General features: G+C 52.9%; 1 protein-coding gene and 1 long non-coding RNA gene across 8 annotated transcripts in view; both read right to left on the reverse strand.

The window, feature by feature from the left end:
* Window positions 1-22293, reverse strand: part of TRAF3IP1 (TRAF3 interacting protein 1) — a 61395-nt gene that overhangs the window by 33571 nt on the left and 5531 nt on the right. For 2 of the 7 annotated variants that reach the window (XM_019445359.2, XM_019445366.2), the window contains exons 5-16: window positions 21790-22206; window positions 19263-19334; window positions 18286-18361; window positions 15599-15700; window positions 14052-14147; window positions 10747-10848; window positions 8557-8577; window positions 7610-7673; window positions 6868-6951; window positions 5645-5768; window positions 5408-5444; window positions 679-755 (exon numbers count right to left, since the gene is read on the reverse strand). In XM_019445359.2, coding sequence (XP_019300904.2) covers window positions 679-755; window positions 5408-5444; window positions 5645-5768; window positions 6868-6951; window positions 7610-7673; window positions 8557-8577; window positions 10747-10848; window positions 14052-14147; window positions 15599-15700; window positions 18286-18361; window positions 19263-19334; window positions 21790-22206 — 1272 coding nt within the window. The remainder of the gene's footprint in view (window positions 1-678; window positions 756-5407; window positions 5445-5644; window positions 5769-6867; window positions 6952-7609; window positions 7674-8556; window positions 8578-10746; window positions 10849-14051; window positions 14148-15598; window positions 15701-18285; window positions 18362-19262; window positions 19335-21789; window positions 22207-22293) is intronic. The other 5 variants (XM_019445360.2, XM_019445361.2, XM_019445363.2 and 2 more) reach the window with 5 other exon arrangements.
* LOC128777221 (uncharacterized) lies at window positions 7109-7601 on the reverse strand. Its single transcript, XR_008422394.1, has 2 exons — window positions 7483-7601; window positions 7109-7231 (listed from the first exon to the last, which is right to left on the reverse strand). It is a non-coding gene; the product is annotated as an uncharacterized LOC128777221 (long non-coding RNA).

Below are 22293 nucleotides of genomic sequence, written 5' to 3' on the forward strand. Positions count from 1 at the left end.
CACTACAGGGGCCCTTCGAATGTCACTCTCACCAGTCTTCTCACTGGCGGCTTCGGGCCACATCTTCATGACAAACTAGGATGTTTTAGGCAGAATTATCCACGTGTGCATGTGTGTGTGTAAAACTTATTGGAATTATTGGCTGCCAGCAAAACTATCCAAAAAACATCTTTCTGTTAAAAAACCAGTAAGTGAAGATACACTCTTATTTTTTAAAGTGGCTGTAACAGAAACCTGGCCGTGACGTTGGAGGCACCTGGCCTGCAAGCAGGCACCCCAGGGTCACACGCCCAGGGGTGGCGGCTGGCGGGAAGCCCGTGGGTCCCGACAAAAGGACGTCCCACACCGGTAAGAAAGACCGCTGGAGGCCACATACTAACAGCAGGTAGACTGAAAAGCCAGACCGGGAGCTGCCCAGGCTCTTCTCCCGCCATCGGCCAGGGCCAGGCGGCCAGCCTCCCGACCCTGCAAGCAGGGAGACGGGATGCACCAGGCAGGAAGGGGACGGCCACGGGGTCAGAGCAGAACAGGCCTCTGGCCTTGACTCCCAAGCCCCCAGGCGAGGCCGCGGCCCCACCCGGGACACACTGGAGGAGCCCTGAGTTTTCTATCCTCCCGGCCGAGAAGGTGGGGGGAACCTTCCAAGTGTGTGCAGCCTTTGCAGAAAGCCCTCCTTACCTTCTCTCCAGGTCTGGGCGGCTGCTGAAGCTTCTCATAGTCTTTCTTGGTCTCCAGAATCTTCTTCACAAGCCCTCCTGTTGAGAATCAGCGGTTTTATGTTATTGTCCGCCCTGAGGAGCCCTTCCATTCTAAATGGGGAGGGGGTGGGGAGGACACTAATTTCTTGTTCTTCCTCTTTCTATACTGAAAACAGCTTCAAATAATCTTTATTTGGTGCAAGAGAGTCTGCAATACACTGATAAGTAGCTGGTGGTGGAAATTAAGGATAAAATTTCAGTGTTTCACTACTAGGTATCCAAAGGATACAAAAATGCAGATTCGCAGGGGAACATGCACCCAATGTTTACAGCAGCAGTATCGACAAGAGCCAAAGTATGGAAAGAGCCCAAACGTCCATCAATGGATGAATGGATAAAGAAGATGTGGTTTATATATATAATGGAGTATTACTTGGCAATCAAAAAGAATGAAATCTTGGTACTTGCAATGACGTGGATGGAACTGGAGGGTATTATGCTACGTGAAACTAGTCAGAGAAAGACAAACATCATATGACTCCACTCACATGAGGACTTTAAGACACAGAACAGATGAACATAAGGGAAGGGAAGCAAAAACAAGATAAAAACAGGGAGAGGGACAAAACCTAAGAGACTCTTAAATATGGAAAACAAACAGAGGGTTACTGGAGGGGTTGTGGGAGGGGGGATGGGTAAAGGGGTGAGGGGCACCGAGGAGGGCACTTCTTGGGATGAGCACTGGGTGTTGTACGTAAGGGATGAGTCACTAAATTCTATTCCTGAAATCATTATTACACGGTATATTAAATAACTTGGATTTAAATTTTAAAAAATTTCAGCGTTTCAAAGAAATGAGCTCCTCAAAGGTGAAAAAAACAACTTTGTAAATGGAAAAGGATGAAGAGGAAGAGTAAATTAAACAGGTAAGTGTTGCAAACACGTGTGACAATTCTGAGCTGGTTCTAAGCACAAGATACTCCTTTTATATTAAGTCAAGAGTCTTCAGCTTCCTTAGAAAAAAAGAATTACCCATGGGGTAAATACCATAAAAAAAAAACACCATTTTCTTTAAAACACCATCTCACCCAAATGTACATCAACATGAAACTGGCTGAGTAAACCCCAAGCACCTGGTCGGTGAGGGAGGCCGGGGCTGGGGGCAGGGGTGAAGCCACTTCCCCGCACCGCTGCAGAGCAAATGCCAGCACACGCTGCCCAGTGACAAAAGCCAGATGGAGAAGCATAGATCCCGGTGAACAGACAGACACACACACACACACACACACACACACACACACGTATTCACGTATACTTTTTAAAGGAAAGTATAAGCCGTATTTCTCACTGTTTCCTACCGGGGGAGGGAGAGGACAGGGCAGAAGCCCCGAATCTCTGAATCTATCTTGCTTGGTACATTTGACCTTGGAAACAAGTGACTACTTTACATACATAAAACAAAATCAAATCCAATTTTTCAATGCCTAAAAACTGAAACCAAAATGAAACTAAGAAACTTAACATCAAAGTGGCAAGCGTAGCCTAACAAAAAACTGTTCCGTTAACTGGTTGTCCGTCCCCGATGGGACGCACCCTGAGAACAGACAGACCTACCAAGAAAACTCCTAGTGTTTTCAGTCATCTGTTGCGGCTCATTACCGGTGGTGGCGTTCTCCAAGTGCTGTGCGTGCCGTAGGGGACAGCAATCGGACGGCTGACGGCGCTAGGAGCCAGGATGCGGGGCATGAGACAGATATGCATGTATAAAATCAAAGATTTAGGAAAAACTCTAAAGAGTAAAGCTGCGTTAGAAATGCCAACGTGAACTTGGATACATTTTTCTCGTCTTAAAAAAGGTAAGAAAACCCCTAGACACAATGGCCAATCCAGAGGCAACATGCAGCCAGGCTCCGTGGAGAGATGGAAGGTTCCAGATATGGGGCGGGAAACACGCAGAGCGAGCCTGAAACATCTTCCCCATATCAGAAGACGAGGAAGCTGCAAAGTCTCCCGGGATGTGTCAAAAGGTCCCAGACAGCCACTCGAACAGGCTCCACTGAGTCAACACTGGACAGTCGGAACACTGATGAGAAAGACTGACTTGGCTTGAAATGAAGCACATTACGTGTATTAAAAGGAAACCCGTGATTTCATACAGGTGTCAACACCAACCCTCAACAGTCAGCTTGGATGGCGACAGGAAACAAACTCAGGAAAACCCATCAACAAAGGGAGAGCATGAATCATGCCGCCCACCTTTCCCATAGGGACTGAGCCCTGGGGCCACGGCTGGGGAGGCAAAGCTGTGCACGATGGCGTCCTCCGGCTAACCTTGAGGAAGGGCAGGTCCGTCCTGCCACCAGGCTAACATCACAAGCAGAGAGAGACGCAGACGTCAGGAAGAAGCACCACCACCTACTAAGTATTCTGGCACCTGATTGGGTCTCTAGAACCAAGTTACAAGCACAGAAGAGCATGTGAAAAACCACAGGCATATCACAGGCAACACCCAACTGTGGGAAACTCTTACGGACAACCAACCAGCTTCTTCAACAAATACGTTATGAGGGAAAAGGGGAGGGAGGTTAAGAGAGACCTAAGAGTTAATATCAATCAGCTGCAACGCAGGGACCTTATTTGGATTCTGACTCAAAGTAGAAAAAATATACAAAACAACTAGGAAAACAGTATTTGATGACATTAAGAAATTGTTTTGTTACCACAGTAGAATTATAGTTATATATATATTTTTAAAGAGCCCTTCTCTTTTAGAGGGACACGTGACATGTTAACAGAAGAAATGATCTTCTCCAGGACTTGAAAACAATCTGGGGGAGACAGGAAACCATCAAAACCCTAGAGGAGAACAAAGACAGCAACCCCTTTGACCTCGGCCACAGCAACTTCTTACTAGACACATGGCCGGAGGCAAAAGAAACAAAAGCAAGCATGAACCACTGGGGCTTTATCAAGACAAAAAGCTTTTGCACACCAAAGGGAACAACCAACAAAACTAAAAGCAGCCAAAGGAATAGGAGAGGATCTTTGCAAACAACATATTGGATAAAAGGTTAGTATTCAAAATCTATAAGAACTTATCAAACTCAACACCCAAAAAACAAATAACCCAGTGAAGAAATGGGCAGAAGACATGAATAGATACTTTTCCCAAGAAGACATCCAGATGGCCAACAGACACATGAAAAGATGCTCAATGTCACTCATCATCAGGGAAACACAAATCAAAGCCACACTGAGATACCACCTCACATCTATCAGAGTGGCTAAAATTAACAACATAAGAAATAACAGGTGTTGGCAGGGATGCGGAGAGAGGGGAAATCTTTTGCACTGTTGGTGGGAATGCAAACTGGTGTAGCCACTCTGGAAAACAATATGGAGGTTCCTCAAAAAGTTAAAAATAGAACTACCCTATGACCCAGCAATTGGATAATTTGGATAAATATGAATAGGTATTCACCCAAAGGATAGAAACATACAGAATTGATGGGGGCACATGCACCCCAATATTTATAGCAGCACTATCAACAATAGCCAAACTATGGAGAGAACCCAAATGTCCATCGACTAACGAATGGATAAAGAAGATGTGGTACACACACACACACACACACACACACACTGGAATACTACTCAGCCATCAAAAAGAAGGTAAACTTGCCATTTGCAACAACATGGATGGAACTAGAGTATATTATGCTAAGTGAAATAAATCAGAGAAAAACAAATATATGATTTCACTCATACATGGAATTTAAGAAACAAAACAAACATGGGAGGGGGGACAAAAGGGAAACAAACCATGACTCTTAACGAAAGAGAACAAACTGAGGGTGATGGAGGGAGGCGGGTGGGGGATGGGTCAGAGGGGTGATGGGCATTGAGGAGGGCGCCTGTCAGGATTGAGCACTGGGTCTTTATGCAAGGGATGAACCACCGAATGCTATTACTCCTTTTGAAGAATTGTTTTTTAATGTTTATTTTTGAAAGAGAGAGAGACAGAGCATGAGCAGGGGAGGGGCCGAGAGAGAGAGAGGGAGACGCAGAATCCGAAGCAGGCTCCAGGCTCTGAGCTGTCAGCACGCAGCCCGATGCGGGGCTCGAACCCACGAACCGCGAGATCATGACCTGAGCCAAAATCGGACACTCAAGTGACTGAGCCACCCAGGTGCCCCACTGAATGCTACTCCTGATGCTGATATTACAATATATGTTGACCAAGTGGAATATAAATAAAAACTTAAAAACAAAACAAAGAAAACACCGTGGGGGAATGGGGGTCTGCAGCAGGCAGAGGCTTAGAGAAAACGAGATGAGCCGATCACGGCTGAAGCCATGTGATGGGTACAAGGGGGTTCATTAGGAGACTCTTCCTGCTTTTGCAACCGTTTGAAGTCAAAGACATTTGGGAAGAGAACAAATATTACAAATATTGTCGATTTGGAAACAACCCCAGAGGTCGAACCTCTACCCTAACCCCACGCCACGCTGGAAGCTACTGACCGAGCCCCAGGGTCCCGGGGCGCTGTGCCCCTCGAATCCGGGACTACGAGCCACCAGCCGAGGAGGAGCCCATCCGTGCTGCGGTGTCTCACTGATGCTGCTCAGAACCCTGGCCGACACGGGGCGCTCAGAGCTCCAGGGCACGGGACCCCTCCCGCGCACAGCTGTGCGCACCCCACACTCACCGTGTTTCTCCTCTTCCTCCACGTCTACCGCTGGCACCTGGGCAGGAAAGGAAGGAGGAAAAAGCTGATTCTCGAAATCCTGCCTCTGCGGAGGTCCCCAAAGCAACGACAAAATTAAAGAAGGCGGACACGTAACTGAAAGGTTAGAGGAACGTTCGCCTCCGGAACCTGAATGCGGGAGTGTGGATTCCAGAGTCGTCCAAGCGCAACTACAAAAACACGCTGCCGTTAACTCACCACTTCAAGTTCGGACATCTCAGGGAGCTGGGGGGCGGCCTCCACCACAAACTGGTCGTCTTCCTCACCGTCGGAGTTCTGTGCATCCACAATTACACTGGCCACGGCTTTGCCACTCCCTGTCCTGGAGCACCAGAAATCACATCACACAGGAATGTGCTGGCCACACGTCTGCATCAATCCCATGCACCCCGGGCGCCAGGGGAGGAGTTCAACCACCAACCACCTCCAGAACATCACAGAATGCAGGCCTGGGTCCCTGTGAGTCCTGCCCTCTGTGCCCCCACTAATGTTGGCCTCTGGTCCTCACCCAGCCCCCTCCCTGTGCCCCTATCTCACAAGGGCCCCCAGAGCCTCCCCCACCCAGAGCCTTGCCCCTCCCCTGGCCGCACTCTCTGGACACCAGCCCTCCGCCAGCAGCCCCTCACCTGGAGGGCCCTGTTCTTCCAAGTTGCAACACCAGGGCAGGGGTGGCAATGTGGCCACAGACCCCTGCTTCTGGGTCTCTGCCAGGAACACAGCAGCCTCCCCCGGTCCCACTTTTCTGGGTCCGGCTCCCTGCCCAGCACCTCCTCTCCCCCGAGTCCTACCACCGGTCTGAGTCAGCCTAACACCCAGCTGCCCAGCCCGCAGGCCTGGCCCTGTCTCCCCAGGTGACCGCTTCCATCCTAGGGCTCTCTCAGGCCTCCCGTGGCCACTCTCAGGAACTGCCCCGCCCACTGCCACCCCCACTGCAGGCCGCTGTCAGCTCCCCTCTGCTCGCACACTAACTCCTGCTGCACCTGTGCCTGGACCACAAGCCTCCAGACCAAACGCACTGCGGCTCCCACCTGCCTTCTCCTCCTCCCGACCTGCCTAACACAATCACGCTTCACCGAGCACCCGTAACTCCCTCCCCACGATCACAGCACAGCCAAGTGCACGCACACACATGCAGGCTCGCATGCACACGTGCACACCCTCTTCCTGGCTTCGGGGACCTTGTACAAGGTCAGGAGGGAACCTGTGCTTGGGCGTGAGCTCTTGAAACAGTACACGTTTCTCCGGCACCAGGCCCTTCAACCCTCAAAAGCATCATCCTGCCCCCGGCGGGGCCCAGCCTCGCTTCGCCCCGTGCTCTCCCCCCCCCCACCGCCCCCGGCGTGCCCCGAACCCCTCCCACACACACTCCCCCATCAGGAAGCCCTCTCCACCCTCACCCCGCCTCGCAGCAGAGGCCTCACCTGTCCGCCGTGAGCGCCTCCGCCCCGTCTTGACGCTTCACCCGGGGAGGCGCTGGTCTCGCACTCCCAGGCCGAGGTGGTTTTCTAAACCCAGATATTGGAAAACCAGAGAGGGAATGTGACACACTTGCACATTTCAAAGGGGACGACAGAAAACCCAGGTCAATGTCATCGCTAATCTCCCACCGTCAACTGGTCAGGACGCAGTCTGCAGAGCATTAAGAACATTCCAGTAACCTGACAAGTTGGAAGTATCCGTCTTTTAATCCTATATTTTCATTAAATTTAAGATCCAAAAAGTAATCAAAACATTACCATAATTATGAATTTCCCTAAATCTTTAAAATGCCCTATGTGGGGGCGCCTGGGTGGCGCAGTCGGTTAAGCGTCCGACTTCAGCCAGGTCACGATCTCGCGGTCTGTGAGTTCGAGCCCCGCATCAGGCTCTGGGCTGATGGCTCGGAGCCTGGAGCCTGTTTCCGATTCTGTGTCTCCCTCTCTCTCTCTGCCCCTCCCCCGTTCATGCTCTGTCTCTCTCTGTCCCAAAAATAAATAAAAAACGTTGAAAAAAAAAATTTAAAAAAAAATAAAATAAAATGCCCTATGTGTAGTTACTTATACCCAGCATGTGAAAATTAAGCAAACGGTTTTTGCGTTCTTTGTACAGGTATTTCCTCATAATTAAGCTCAAGCACCGGACAAACGGCAGAAGGTGCAAAGAGAGAGCACGTTGGCCGCAGACCTGATGTTGGCCGGAAGCTCGCTCGGCAGCTCGGATTTCTCCTGGACAGAAGGTCCGACTTCTTCTGAAGCGTGACAATCCCATCAGCAATTCACAAAGGAAGAAACACAAATAGGTAAGTGCTTGAAAAGACAGCCATCAGGTAAGTGCAAATGCAAACGAGCTTTATTCATCCATCATTTTAATGAAGACAGAACAGTCGTTTCTAGAGGTGGTGAAGATCTGGGAGACGGCGTTCAAACCCTGGAAGTACAAACCGATTAAGTTTCTTTCAAAAGGTGGGTGGATCCTGTCAGCTACAACCTGAGAAGGATGGACGTGTGTAATCAGCGGTGTCAAGAGGGTCACCTGCCACCATGTATTAGTGACGGGTGGTGGGTAACTCCAGCCGCACACCGGGCCCTCTGCACAAAACGTCATCACTCCAACATGTAACAGTAACGGGCGTATCTCATCACCACACACACACACACACACACACACACACACACATATGACAGGGGTCCTAGAAGGATGGTCATTTCCATGAGAAACAGTGCTTTTCATCTCCTTCTTCATGTTTTTCTGCATTTAAACAGATTCTACTTTGGGTATGGACCAAATTGTTTTTATAATCTGAATAAAGCTTCTTCATTTTGGTGAAAAGACTTAATCAGTAAGTAACAAACTCTACTAAGGCAATTAAATTCACCCCACTATTTAAAGTAAGAAGCCTTTATATTTTAGAGAATAGAATGAATCAAAATTTGAATTTAGAAATGTACTTTTTACTCTGGAAAGAGTCCTAAGATGCATTCTTCTGGAACATAAGGTGTGTAGATTAAATCTTAAAGTGGTGCACATATGGTTCCTTAACAAATCTGAGAGTATATGTTCATATTGACACACACACACACACACACACACACAATTTATAGCAAACACATTTAGTTCAGGCCATTCCTTACCTGTATCACTAGGGGAGTCACCTAAAAAATTAAAAAAAAAAAAAGGCACATCAGAAAACCAACTTTTGTTTTAGTGAAGCTCAGAATATGAAACGAGCAGGACTAGGGAAAAACACAAACTAAGTAACACAAACGCCTGTCGGGAAAACACGGCCCTTTCCTCGGAGCCTTTTCCAGTGTCCCACTGTGATCACTTCGTTTTCAAAGATGGAAAGACAAAGAAGAAAGGAAACTATGACCCATAAAATGCCATTAGTGAAAAGACAAAAGGGATACGAAGAGAGGGGATCACACACACAGATGAAAGATACACGGCAACAGCTGATACGCCCAGGGAGCCGCCAGCAGACCGACGGGGACACGAGGGACGAGAGGGGTGACCTGGCAAACAAGGCTCTGGGCACTCTGACGACTGGACAAGAGCGACGGGGCCCTCCCCGCAGAGCTGGCCAGCAGGGCTCTGCCACGGCCTAGCTCCCTATGGGCTACCTTTGCTCTTTTCACCCAGGACCCTTCTTCAAGGGCTGCTTTTTGGGGACAAAGCTTTTTGTGGACCTACGTGGCCACAAGCACACGAGTGGAAGCACGGCAGGGGTGGGGTGGACCCCAAGTCACAGGAGGACAATCTCTGTGTGACACGACCACGTTTGCAGAAGCACTGAAGCTGCACGGGTCCGAGTCAGCGCCAGGGACCCGGGGTCGCCCCGAGGGCACACACGCACCCACAGGGGGAAGAGTGCTCCTCGGACACCTCGGGCCTGCCCGCTGAGGCGCACTTGAGAACGTTCTGGTCACCGGTCATAGAGCCACGTGAATGGTGCCCCAAAGAAGGTGGCTCTAGGGACAGGAGAGACCACGCCTCCGGGGCGACGGGAACCGGGAGGCCCTACAGGGCCCATATGTAGGGAACACAGGAGCCCCCCGGAGGTCACGCTGCACAGAGTGACACGGCAGGGGCCAGGCCCAGTGCAACTGTGGGTTGGTGGTTAGGAAGCACCCGGAAATGGCGCTTCCAGACAGCACCACTGGAAGGACGGGGTGATGGCAACGGGGGGCTTGGGCTCAACCCCGGGACGGGCCTGCCCTGGGGCCAAAGCAGGTAGCAGCAGACCCTCTCCTCGACACCGTGCTGCCTGGCCCTGGACCCCAGACTCCTAAGCTCTCGTCGAAACTCACGCCATCGGGTTGGGGACACACCGCGGCTGCTGGAGCTCAAGGCCGACACCCGGATGGTGAGCTCACAGCGGCCTCACCCCTTCACAGGCGGGGTCCCCCGCCCTTTGGTGAGGGCTCCAGCCTCAGGGGCGCAGGTCTCGTCCGGACCCTTCACCAGCTCTGCCTCTTTCCCCGCCCACACACACCCCCTCCCTGGGCAGACCCTGCCCGGAGCACCCCGGAACCTGCCCACACGGCCCAGGCCGCCCCCGCCTGGACCAAACTGACGCGACCCACATGCGATTCAGCTGCTCAGCCAGCACGCACCCGGCCCCATGCGGCCCCGTGGCCCCCACGCTCCCGGCCAGCACCCCTCACCACACGGCGCCCCCCAGGCCGGGTCCCCGCGCCCACCGCCTCGGGCCTGCCACGCACCCGGCCTGCGGCGTGCACGAGCCGACAAGTGTCACCCGGCCCGCAGACGCTGGCTGCAGGACGTCCCCTCAGAGCCCGACACGTGCCCGACAAACGCCGGACGCAACTTTCACCACAATGTTTTCTCGATGCAGAGAAAAGCCAGGCCCAGAGCAGAATGTCACCAAGGTGCGACTTAGGACACCCCGAGGACATGACAGAAACGTCGGGTCAGGGCAATGTCCCGAGCTGTTTAAAAGTCCTCTTTGAACACGAAACGTGGGAGGTGTGCGGCTGGGCCGACGGGACTCCAGCAGTGACTCTGAAGCTCGGTTCGGGTCGTTCCCGAGTCCACCTGGGCTCCGCCCGCCACCCCAGAAAGGACACTGGGGTCACCACGCAGTGACCAGCCTGCCCTAGCCCAGCTGATGTGAAACGGCGACAGTGGGCCACCCACCACATCCAGTCCCGATGAAGAACCAGGGACTGGACTCCGTGTGGGTCAGAAAGCCAAGGGGACCTGGCCGCCGCCCTCTGGGGAGAGAGGAGCCCCCCGGGGTTACATCTGGGGGGACCCCTCTCCCTCCCGAGAAAGGAGTGAGGAGACGGTGTCCCGCTTACCTTTCCGCTTCACTGCTGGTTCTGGCTCGACGTGCTCACGCCTCAGACTAGCTGAATTATCGTCTGAAACGCTAGCTGAGTTAGTATTAGCTTCTTTCGTGCCTGACGTAAAACAGTTTAAAATGGGTCATGAAGACGCACGCACAGGCGGGTCCCCTCCGGCTCCAGCACTTACCCGGCTCTCCCACCCCACAAACTCCCAGAACACCCACCGAAGGCAGCTTTGGAGAACTCACACCCAGAACGTTCCTCTCAGCGTGGCTGTGGGATCAGGAGAGGGAAGGGGTGCCCAGACTGTGAGCAGACCCCAGGCCCACTCAGCCCAGGCGGAGGCGTGGAGTCCCCACGGCCGAAGCCAACTAGCCCCTCCACCGCCATTTCCAGAACCTTCTCCACCCGCCTCCCCACCACGGCCAGGCCCAACTGAGAAGCCGCAAATAGGTGGCCGTGTCAGGAAAGCAGGGTGAAGAGAAAAATCCTTCCAGCACGGTGCACAGTCCTAGAGATTGAAAGTTCCCAAATAACTTGTGTACTGATGGCTGACTAATGTGCCAATGTCTATGAAAATAGAAAAAATATCAAACACCTAATAAAACATTTTTTATACTAAAAATAAGGGGCGGGAGGTGCTAGAGGAACAGATTTTAAACTGTGGCAGGACCCAGGGTAGAAAGCTAAGCCATCACCACAGGACCTCACTCTCTAAAATGAAATCAGGAGACAAAAATAAAATTAGAAAAATTGTTCCCTTTCCTGAAACACAACCTTACAATTTCTTCAAAGTATTCAAATGAACAGTTTATATCAGAATCAAACTCTCATTGACTATCAAAGACCTGATTTTATGTAATAGAACTACATACAACAGAAGACACGCAATTTTCTAAGGAAATTTTGTTTGATCTATAAAAATGCTTTAAACAGCCTGATTCCAATAATTATTTATGATCTATAAGACAACCAAAGAATCAATATGATATACTAACCTCAAAAATAAATCTAAACTTAAACATCAGCTTGGCGACTGTAGATTATCAATTTTAAAAGAAAACCCTAGAACTATAGGTTGTTACACTTTATTTAAAAGTGTCAAAACTTTCCTACACTATACAAACCCACCACACGGTAAGTGATTTCCAAATGCATCGCCTCTGCCTATATCTCAAGGGGACCAATGACACTTTGCACCATTTCACCTCTGCCAAGGTCTTGTGGCATTCTTTCTTTCTTTCTTTTTAATGTTTATTTTTGAGAGAGAGAAAGAGAGACAGAGTGCAAGCAGGGGAGGAGCAGAGAGAAGGAGACAGAATCCGAAGCAGGCTCCAGGCTCCGAGCCGTCAGCACGGAGCCCGACACGGGGCTAGAACCCACAGACTGTGAGATCGTGACCTGAGCTGAAGTCAGACACTTGACCCTGAGCTACCCAGGTGCCCCAACTCTGCATTTTTATAATAAAAATTTGTACACAACAAAGCAACAGGACATGGGTGAGAGCACCCGAGCACAACGCAGCTCTAAGGATGTCCCCATGTCCCGTCAAACAGCGGCGGAGAGACCGGGCCCATCACGCAGCTGGCGCTCCGATACGGAGCAGGGAAGAAGCGGACAGCTTCCCTGTGGGGTGGCTCGGGGCGCCTGGGAGAGCAAGAGGGAGGACACAGCAAAACGCAGGAAAGCTCCTGTGACGCCCCGGTCCCGCGGGCGGGCCACTGTGGCCGAAGTCAGGCCAGGGCTCCGGGGAGCAGGCACAACAGGGGCCAGCATAGCTTAGCAGCACCAGCTCAGGGTGAGGGGACCCGGGACGAAAGGCTCAGTGAGCAGACCCAGCACTGGATCTGGAAATCACGCCCAACTGGAAAATCAGCCACGGTGAGGCAGCTGAGGAAGCGGAGTCCCGACAGCACGAGATGACCCCTGTGACAGGCATGCTGGTGACCTGCAGGGGCGGGACGTAGGGGCAGGGGGCGGAGGGAGGGGACCGCCCAGGGACGGGGTGCAGGGCTCCACTCGTGGCCGCCAGGGGGCACCGGGCTCCATTCCAATCTCTGCGAAGCTCTCAACTGAGAACTGCGTGCCACAGGTTTCCAGAGAGAACACCCACCAAGTGAGGGCACAGGTCTAAACAGCCACTCGGGTGTACTTCCATCCCATCAGACCATCTCAGCACGAGACCGACAGTAACTAATGGGGTATCTGCAAAGCAGGTGCCGTGTGGCCCCCATGCGACAAGCTGGCCACTTTGTGGGCGGAGCTCATTTAGCCTCCAGGCAGGTGCTTCTACACCCACTGAGCGCAGAGGGGCCTGCGGCTCGGACCACGCACCCAGGAAGCTTGCTCGAGGCCAAGAGGTGGCAACGGCAGGAAAGGGGTCTTCCCTCTGGTCTGGGACACGGGCAGACGGTCACCGCCCGGCCGGCTGCCCCAGGTGGCGGTCTCCGCTCACACGACCGGCACCACCCACCCCTCTCCCGTGCTACGGGGGCTGCCCGGGGCTCCCCTCCTCAGAGCTGCCCGCAGCTGAGCCTCCGCAGAAAGGAGATCCGTATACTTTGAGAGGATGTGGCCGAACGGCAACACGCCCCCCCGCCGTCAAGTTCGTCGGTGAGAACCCCCTCTGCCCCACCCCCACTCGTGCTCACGCTGTCTCTCTCTCTCTCAAAAATAAATTTAAAAAAAACATAAAAAAAAGATTTACGCTATATTTTCTCTTAAATGTCACTCAAGCTGCTTAATATCTCTGAAGAATTTAACGTCACAAATACTGACACTCATCAAGGATCACCCCATCTGAAATCCCGAATTCATGCACCTAATGGCCCCACAGCAGCAGGGCGGGGACGCGACGCACATGTCCCACTGCCGCCTCAGGGTAAGAGCGCAAGCCACGGGCAACAACGTCCCCTCGTGCCGCAGCAAGCACCCTAAAACCTTTATCGGGGGCATTCCCTTAATACAACACAGCAGAGCAGGACCGGAAAGCTGAATAATTTCTCTATCCACCCGTCCACGTCGTTTTTCTAAATCCCAACAGCAAGATGAAGAAAGCATCTTGATCTAGATGCGAAAATGAGTCACGTGTAAAAAGGCACGTAAAAGTTAACTAAAACTGAGTTAATATTCTTTATCATAACTTAGCAAATTAAAGCAAGTGGAGTATCAATGTCATTGATATTGTATCAATATTTGGTATCATTTCTGATCTTCAGTATATCATGATTAGAATAATAAAAAACATAACTACACCGAGATAAATACTTTACGTCAAGGTGGTAAAGAATTTAAACTAAAGAATACCTTTTTCTTACCTATATCCGAGGTCGTAGTTTCCTGATCTGGTTCATCATTTAATCCACACACTATGGAGCCTAAAATTTTAGCTGACATACTATCTTCCTTTCTTCCTGACACAAAATAGTTAACAACAGATTAAAACATTGCAGAGGACTCTGCGTGTGGGGCAGGTCCTCCCGTTGGGACGGACAGGGCTTTACGCCAGGCTCATGCTCGCTCGTCCCCTCCAGAGTCACAGGACACACGCCTCCCCCCCTCTTCCCGCCGCCCCTCCGGCCCCCGGCTCTCAGGACACCCTCTCTCCGGACTGTGGGACCCCCAGCAGTACCGCCTCCGCCCTGCAGGTCCTGGCGGGCTCCAGAGCCCGCCCTCTTCATCTCCACGGTCCCCTACTTGAATTTCACACGAGTTTCCATGTCGGGGAAAGACCACCGTGCGAAAGACCCCCGCCTCCTTCGACGTCACCTTCAGTGGCTCCTGCCCCTCCCTGAACCCCGGGCCTACGCCTCCGACTGCTGTCTCCACACGCCACCGGGCTGTTCGCAGGCACTTGAACCTCGTGCGCGGGAAGCAGAATTCCTCGTGCTGCCACCCATCCCCCCAACCGTTTCCTCCCAAAGCCCCGTCGCTTCAGTGAATGGGCCACACAGGTGCCCAGCCCCCTCCCCACTGACCTTACCTCCGTGCCCTCTCCTTTCTAGCAAGTGCCCCGCGGTCACCCCGCATATCTGTCATCCTTCTATAAATGTGTCCTACACCCAGTCTGCTCTCACCAGTGACACTCGGGTCCCTGCCATCACGGTCTCACCCGGACACCTACCTGCCGTCCAGACTCCATACTTGTACCTCTCTAGTTTCAAAAGGAGATGCTTCTAAAACCTGAGTCTGATCAGGCCTCTGTCCGGCCTCATGTCCTCCCAGGGCTTCTGCTCACACTCGCTACAAACACTTGACCAACGTGGCCCACACCTCGGGCCTCCCTCCTCAGGGGCCCCTCCCCCTTCCCCTCCCCGCCCGCCTCGCTGCTGGGCCTCCCGTCACTCACACAGGCAAGGCTGTCCCCCGCCCAGGGCCTCTGCCTATTCCCGGACGCCCGCACGTCACCTTGTCAACTCTCTGTCCAGATGGCCCGTCCTCGGAGCCTCTCTGCCTACGCACCCTGCCCCTACCGCACCCACCCCTCTCGGCTACAGTTTCCATCAAAAGTCTCGTCATTAACGTGAAGGCAGTACCCTCGTTCTCTTTATTATCTGCCTTGTCCCCCTACGTTACACTCCCCGGGGGGGCAGGTACTCCAGAAATATCTGCAGAACACTCAAATGGACAATTTCAGCCCGTCACTGACTTATGGTAGGAGACCCACTCACGGCTGGGGCAGCTCTGGCGGGCAGGGCTTCACACCCCGAGCCTGCACCACCCTGGCCAGAGCTACCCCTCCAGAGCCCCAGCCCGGCTCAAGCAGGGCTCCACCCACAGAGCTGCACCTGTCCCCTGGTCAAAGAGAAGCAGCGGCGTCACTCTCCAACATTCACAGCCCCCACGAGGGCTTGCTTCGTCTTACCGAGCTGTTTCACGGTATGTTCCTTCTTAGCTTTACTGTAGGAAGGGTTATGTTGTTTTTCAGGGGAGGCACTATTTTCACTGCTTCTAGAGTCCCTTCTTCCTGATGTGAAATTGCACAATGAAAGTATGTGTTAACCTTAACTTGTAAGGCTTCATTGTACAGTCACTCGTAGTATATTTTTCTGCTATAAGACACTACTTAATCATAAGCAAAAATCATCGTGTTGTTACGAAGAATGTTTTTTGGGTTCTGTGGGGATTCTAGAAGAGCTTTAAGAGTCTGTGTGTCTAACAAACCTGGGACCCCACACTCCAGTAAACGCAGGCTCATCTCCTTGAGTAGAACATAGATGTCCTGTGCCTCATGCACCTTGCGGATGCTGGACATTTGCCCGAGTGCCCTGTGCCGTACCCATTTGAGCACGGCAGCTCTGGTGGGGGAGGCTGGGCGCTGATGTCCGCGCCTGACTGGCAGGCAGGGGAGAGTCCACCAGCTGGTTGACACCTCGGTAAAGCTCAGCATCACAAAGCCTGGAATCTCTGGTAATCGGATCTCAGGGAGACCACGGGAAAGGAGCCCTAAGGCACAAGCTCCCCAGTCAACTCAGACGTACACGCCCTGAGCTATTAGAAAAGCAGACAGTAACAACCGTCAGCTTGAAACAACACGAAACCAACAGAACTATGGGCTGAGATGAACACGGGCCAGGTTTGGGGTGCAGTGACAACAGTCAGCGACACGCACACGTTCTGACACTCATCGCTAACAACAGGGGGGAGAGAAGACACCATCGCTGAACAAAGTGACCACGAACGAGCGCAATCCTGACCGCCGACACCGCCCAGCACGGGCACACGCGTCCTCTTGGGGGAGGCGGAGACATGCGTCCTGACTCGAAACCACAGGTGTCCAGTCTTCCCCAGTGAGGGCACAGGCAACCTAATCCTGACAAACTAATTAGTTCTGTTCGAGGGACGTGAGACTCTTTGATGCAATGTTGTAAAATAACCTGGAAGAATAAGCGCATAAAATGCCTTAATATCAGTAATTGTGGAACACCTGGTGAGCTATTCCGAAAAAATAAACTGAGAGCCTCACCTTACAGAGTCACTAAAAAGATTAAATATAAAAATGCGGGATAAAGCACAAATCTTCGTCTCTTGAATCTCTAGACAAACTACAAAAAAAAACAAAAAACAAAACACGACTGGCCGCTTCCAGTGCAGAAAAATCAAGCACTCAGGCAAGTGAGGAACGAAACACAGCGAGTAGAGATGAACTTGGGGGGGGGGGGGGTGGTGGAGAACAAACACGTATCTAAAAATCGGCAGACATGCTTCACAGACAGCGAGCTTGCGCAAATTAAGGACAACACGGAAACTCCATCGCGGCGGTGACGAGCCCACAAAGGAGAGGACAGGCCCGAGAGGTCAATACACATGATTAACACACGTTAAAAATGCACAATTTCACTAGCAATTAAAAAGAGCCAGCACTGTTCATTTTTCACGGACCCGAGTCGGCAAGCCTCAAAGACACCGGAAAAGGCGTCGGGCGCGGGGAACTGGTGTGCACCTCGGCTGACACCCGAAAGCCTGCCTGCCCCGGGCACCAGGGGCCCCTCCTGGGAGCCTCGCCCACAGAGATCGCCCACAAGAGGCCAGGTGCCGGCACAGAGACGCTCCAGGGCACCGCATACCATTATGAGGAGAGGACTCGGCCTCATCTCCGTGCCACTTCTCACGTCCAACTAGGGCACGCTGCCACGCTACCTGGACCTCTACGATGTAGGAAAAGGATGCCTTCTCGGACACGACCGCTGCTCAAAGTAATGTGACACTTCCCTGGAAAGCCTGCAGGGGCGCTCGCCGGCACCGGCCTGACCCTCGCTCCCACCTACCGGTCCATCAGAACCGGGTACTGCCCGGGGCGCCTGGGTGGCTCAGTCGGTTAAGCGTCCGACTTCAGCTCAGGTCATGATCTCACGGTCTGTGGGTTCGAGCCCCGCATCGGGCTCTGGGCTGACGGCTCAGAGCCTGGAGCCTGCTTCCGATTCTGTGTCTCCCTCTCTCTCTGCCCCTCCCCCGTTCATGCTCTGTCTCTCTCTGTCTCAAAAATAAATGAAACGTTAAAAAAAAAAAAAAAATTTAAAAAGAACCGGGTACTGCCCATAGGCTAAGCCCCGGCCGGGCCTGCCCACTTGAGCTCCAGCTCTTAGCTTTTGGCATGATTCCTGGGGACCATTTCTGCTGATCTTTAAATGGTAAACATCACCTAAGAGCAGGGTGCTTTCGTCGGCCACTCTGCATCAGGATTAAATTGAGCCTACCGATTCACACGACCAGAGTCAAGGAAACACGGGCGACTGGCAACCATTTCTGGAAGATTAAAATTTGAGCACATCTTCCAGACTGCAACAGATCTCCAGCAAAGAGGCGCTCCCCCGCCCCTGGTGCCATGGGCTCACACACACACATGCATGGGAGACAGAGGGAGAGGAAGGGAAAGAGGGAGGGAGAGAGGGAGAAAGAGACAGACAGACAGACATATCTTCACCCCTTTCACATAGTCTTTGTTCATTCCCCCAATGGTACATCTGCCTTCTAGCCACAGGACTTTTTTCTACCAGATACGGTGACCCATTTCCATATTTTCAGTTACTTATAATGATAAATTTGCAGTACCTTCCATTGAATTTTTGGATCGCCGTTTTGACATCTTTGCTGTCATGGACCCAGACGCTCTAGTGGAAACCTCAGTCTTAAAGAAAAGAGAAGGAGAAGGAACGAATCAGGGCGTGTGTCACAGCAACACATTGAGCAGACTTCCTATTCAAGCTCTGCTTAACGAAGAACGGAGAGCAAACCGAACACCGCCATCCAGACGCCCGAGAGCGGGACGGGGCTGCTCCAGACCCGAGGCTGAACTGAACACACGGAGGCCCCTTCACTCTCCAGTCAGAAACTAATCTTCTGCAAAGGCCTAAAAAGGCCAGCAGGCCACCAGCCACACTGAGAAACACTATCTTAGCAGCTGTGCTCCCGAGGACTCACTCTCGGCGGCGATACGCTATTCACTCACACGCGTCCGTCCGTAACAATTCACAGTGCGAGCGTTCACGTTTAAAGACAGCACAAAGCAGCCACTGTGGTTTTGCTGCACCTGCCAGGATGACTCCTAACCGGCCCCCAGCCTCCATTGCACACCTCGTCCATCTTCCCTGAAGCTGCCTGGATACACTTTCTGAAATGCAAACTGGACTGTGAAAGTCGGGATGAGTCTAACCTCTGGGGCCCAGAGGCGCAGAGATGACATGGCCCAGCCTCGGCTGTCCCCCAGCCGTAGGATACGCACCGCAGGGTCCCACATAGGCCGGACACAGCTTGGAGGGGTCCCTCCAGTGCCCCTGCTTTCCCTGTCTGCCTGGAGATTGGACCCTCTCCCGGATGACGCCCCCATCTCTTTGTACCCCATACATCGTACTTGTCAAATAAACGAATAAGGAAAGCCCACAGCCCACCATGGACATCCGGACTCCTGCGTGAGCCTGGCCATGTCCCGCGCCCGGGTCTCCGTGGGCTGGAAAAGGCCACAGTGCTGCGGTCACCACATCGACACAGCTACCCGTTTACGTCTCTTGAGATTATTTTTTAAAGTTTACCTCTGTTTCAGCTTTGGAGTCTTTCACAGATCCATCTGACAACTTTTTAGACACCTCCCCTGAGTTCGAGGACTGTTAAAAAAAACAACAACAATAATTCATCATATTCTGTTGGTATTCAAATCTGTGACATCTACAAACACATCAAGATGCGAGACGTTTCTTGCTGACCAGCAGCAAGATCACTTTCCCTTAAGAGCATCGGTCACACTCCAGGCCTGACGCCACCCATGTTTCCAAAGGGCCTTCCGGGACCTTTCTCCACGGGGCAGACCGGGCAGGGCCACGGGGTCAGGGCGGTGCCTCTTGGGAAACTACGGAACGGCATCTCCTAGACACGCGGGATCCCCACACCAGGCCAAACTTCTCAGCGAGACGCAGGAATCTGGAAACGGGGTAAGGAGTGAACAGAAACGGACACACAGCCACAGTCCATGCTTCCGAGAGTGGGGCAACGTCCGAATGGACGCTTCTTTGTAAGCAAAGGCTTCGGGCTGTGCATCGGGAAAGTTCTTCCAGAGCAAATTACGCGCAAACTGCACACGCCAACTCAGTCCTACAGTCAGGTCTCTAACAGACGCATCTTGATGCGAGGAGGAGAAAGCAGGAGAGACTACACAGAGATCGTCCTCCTCGAGGACTGAAAAGCAAAGGACAACGCTTCAAGTCAACGACTACGTGTCCTCCTAACTCCCTGCAGAAGGCACCAGGCTGTCCTCCTGATTCCCTGCGGAAGGCATCAGGCTCCGTGCGCAGCCCCTCGCCCGCCCCCGCTGTCCCCTGAGGGTGAGGAGTCACCGTACCCCCAGCCCTGACACCTGGCCCTCCACCCCCCCGCACCCCCACACTCTAGACACACCAACCACCCGCCTCATCTTCACAAAAAGCCTGAGGGGGACTGAGAAGGTCTGAGCATCGTCTCTTCCAGACAGAAATCGAGTGGAAGAGAGTCAAGGGAGCTGACAGAGGGTGAGGACGGGAGCCTCCCCAGAGCCGCCTGTACCAAAGTCCCGGAGCCTGGTTCCCTGGGAGGTGTCCACACGGGGTGACCTCACCACCAGCGAGCACTGCCCTGCAGACCCCGCAGAGGAACCCCAGATTTACACGGGAGCAGCTGGCCCCGCAAAACCACCCCGACGGCCGGCTTTGGGGGCCTGGAGGACCAGCTCTGAGCAGAAGCACAGGCCCAGGGCGCCCGGCTGGCTCAGTCGGTAGAGCAGGCGGCTCTTGATCTTAGGGTCGTGAGTTCAAGCCCCACGTTGGGCAAGGAGCCTACTTAAAATTAAAAAACAAATAAGTAAATAAAAATAAATTAAAAAAAAAAAAAGGCAGCAGCAGCACAGGCCCCTCGCCCTGGTCTCACCCGCGAAGAAGTCAAGCCGTCACTCCCACCAGGCTCCAGGGTCCCACAGACCCGCCTATAAAAACTCGTCTTTGGAATTAGCCTTCTATTTATAACACCGGTCACAGAACCAGCAGTTTCAGTGAACATACAGTATGGGAAACTTCGTAAGACCTGGACAGCTGAGAAGGTCATCCCGTTCCGGGGGCTGCCCAACTCGGGCACAGAAAAAAACGAGAGAACGTGCTAGCGCCTCAGAAAAATTAGGTTAGTGAAAAATACTTTTTCTTAGATCTCTAAAAAGAGGCAAAAGGTGCAGAATGCCTTTGTTATTTCTAAAGCCTTTCTCTAAGGGAAGCCTGGTTTTCAGGACACATACCACAGGGCCCATCATTCCAGGGGGCTCCTGGGAGACCCTGAGGCTCCCCCAGGGTCATGCCCACCGGGCCCGTCATCGCCCAGTACAGTACATCCCAGAGATGCCACAGGGCCGGGAGGCACAACCCCGAGTGCCAGCACTGGCCCTGCTCCTCACTACCCAACCACCTCACCTGGGCAGACCCTGAACCTTTCCCGACCTCGGCCCCTCCTTCCTAGTAGCTGGAAACCAGCAGATCTCCACATTCCGCCTCTGGGACGCCAAAGTGTCCCCGTGAGAACAGGCACCTGCAAAGCCAGTCCTGACGGAGGCCTCCCCACCTCTATGAGCCCAAAAGTCACCTGCACGTTTAGAAAACACCGTCTGAAACCAAACAAATTTTCTGGTCTGTCGTAAATGTACCTGAAAACTTAATCAAATGAGAATTACAGCAATCAGAGGTCTCGTGCTCCTCCACTAATGTGCACAGGACTTAGAGCGTGGCCGTAATCCTGCCAGAAGTCAGCCGTGCCCACAAGCCAGCCGGTGCGTAAGAGCCTGCACATGGCTGAGGCACACGTAGGAACTGCGCGCACAGCGACGGCGTGAAGCTCCGTCTTCCAAAACGCCCACGTGCACGCCCACGGTGCAGAGGTGAGGGGAGCACCTCGTAAAACACCTGGCAACGCCTGGGGTCGGTCTGGGGTTCCCCTGGGAACCCAAGCCTGCCGTAGGTGGTGCTGGAGAGAAGCGGTTTCCTAATCATGCCACGACGATGACAGAAATCGCTGCAGGTTAAAGGCAGAGGGCTGCAACCAGGACTTTACCTTCCTCTCCGGTTTGTCGTGCTCTCTGCTCTTCTCCCTGTCGGGGTTCCTGGAGTGGTCCCCGTCCTTGCCCCTCCGCCTGTCGCGGTCCCTGTCCCGGCCCTTGTCTCGCTCCCGCTCTCGCTCTCGCTCCTTCCGTCTCTCCTTCTCCTTCCCGGCCTCACTCCGTCGCTCTCTCTCGCGCTCCACGTCCTTGTCCCGCTCTCGGGTGCCTCTGTCCCTGTCCTGCTTGGCCCGGTTCCTGGCTCGCTCTCTCTCTCCTTCTCGGTACTTGTCCCTCTCGGGCTCCTTGTGTCTCTCACGGTCGTTCTCCATCGTCTTGTCCTTGTCCCGTGCTTTGCTTTCTGCTTTCACTTCTTCCTTCTGTTTCCGGTCTCTGCTTGCACTTTCCTCATTGATCTCAGAGTATCTTTTATCCTGAAGAAAAGGTCAAATAACAGCATCACTTATAAACGCCTTTACCTGGGCTACAAAAAGACTCATTATCTCCCTTCCGGATACGCA

Source organism: Panthera pardus, unplaced genomic scaffold (assembly GCF_024362965.1).
Source record: "Panthera pardus isolate Hobbes unplaced genomic scaffold, ASM2436296v1 HiC_scaffold_10, whole genome shotgun sequence".
NCBI classification, from domain to species: domain Eukaryota; kingdom Metazoa; phylum Chordata; class Mammalia; order Carnivora; family Felidae; genus Panthera; species Panthera pardus.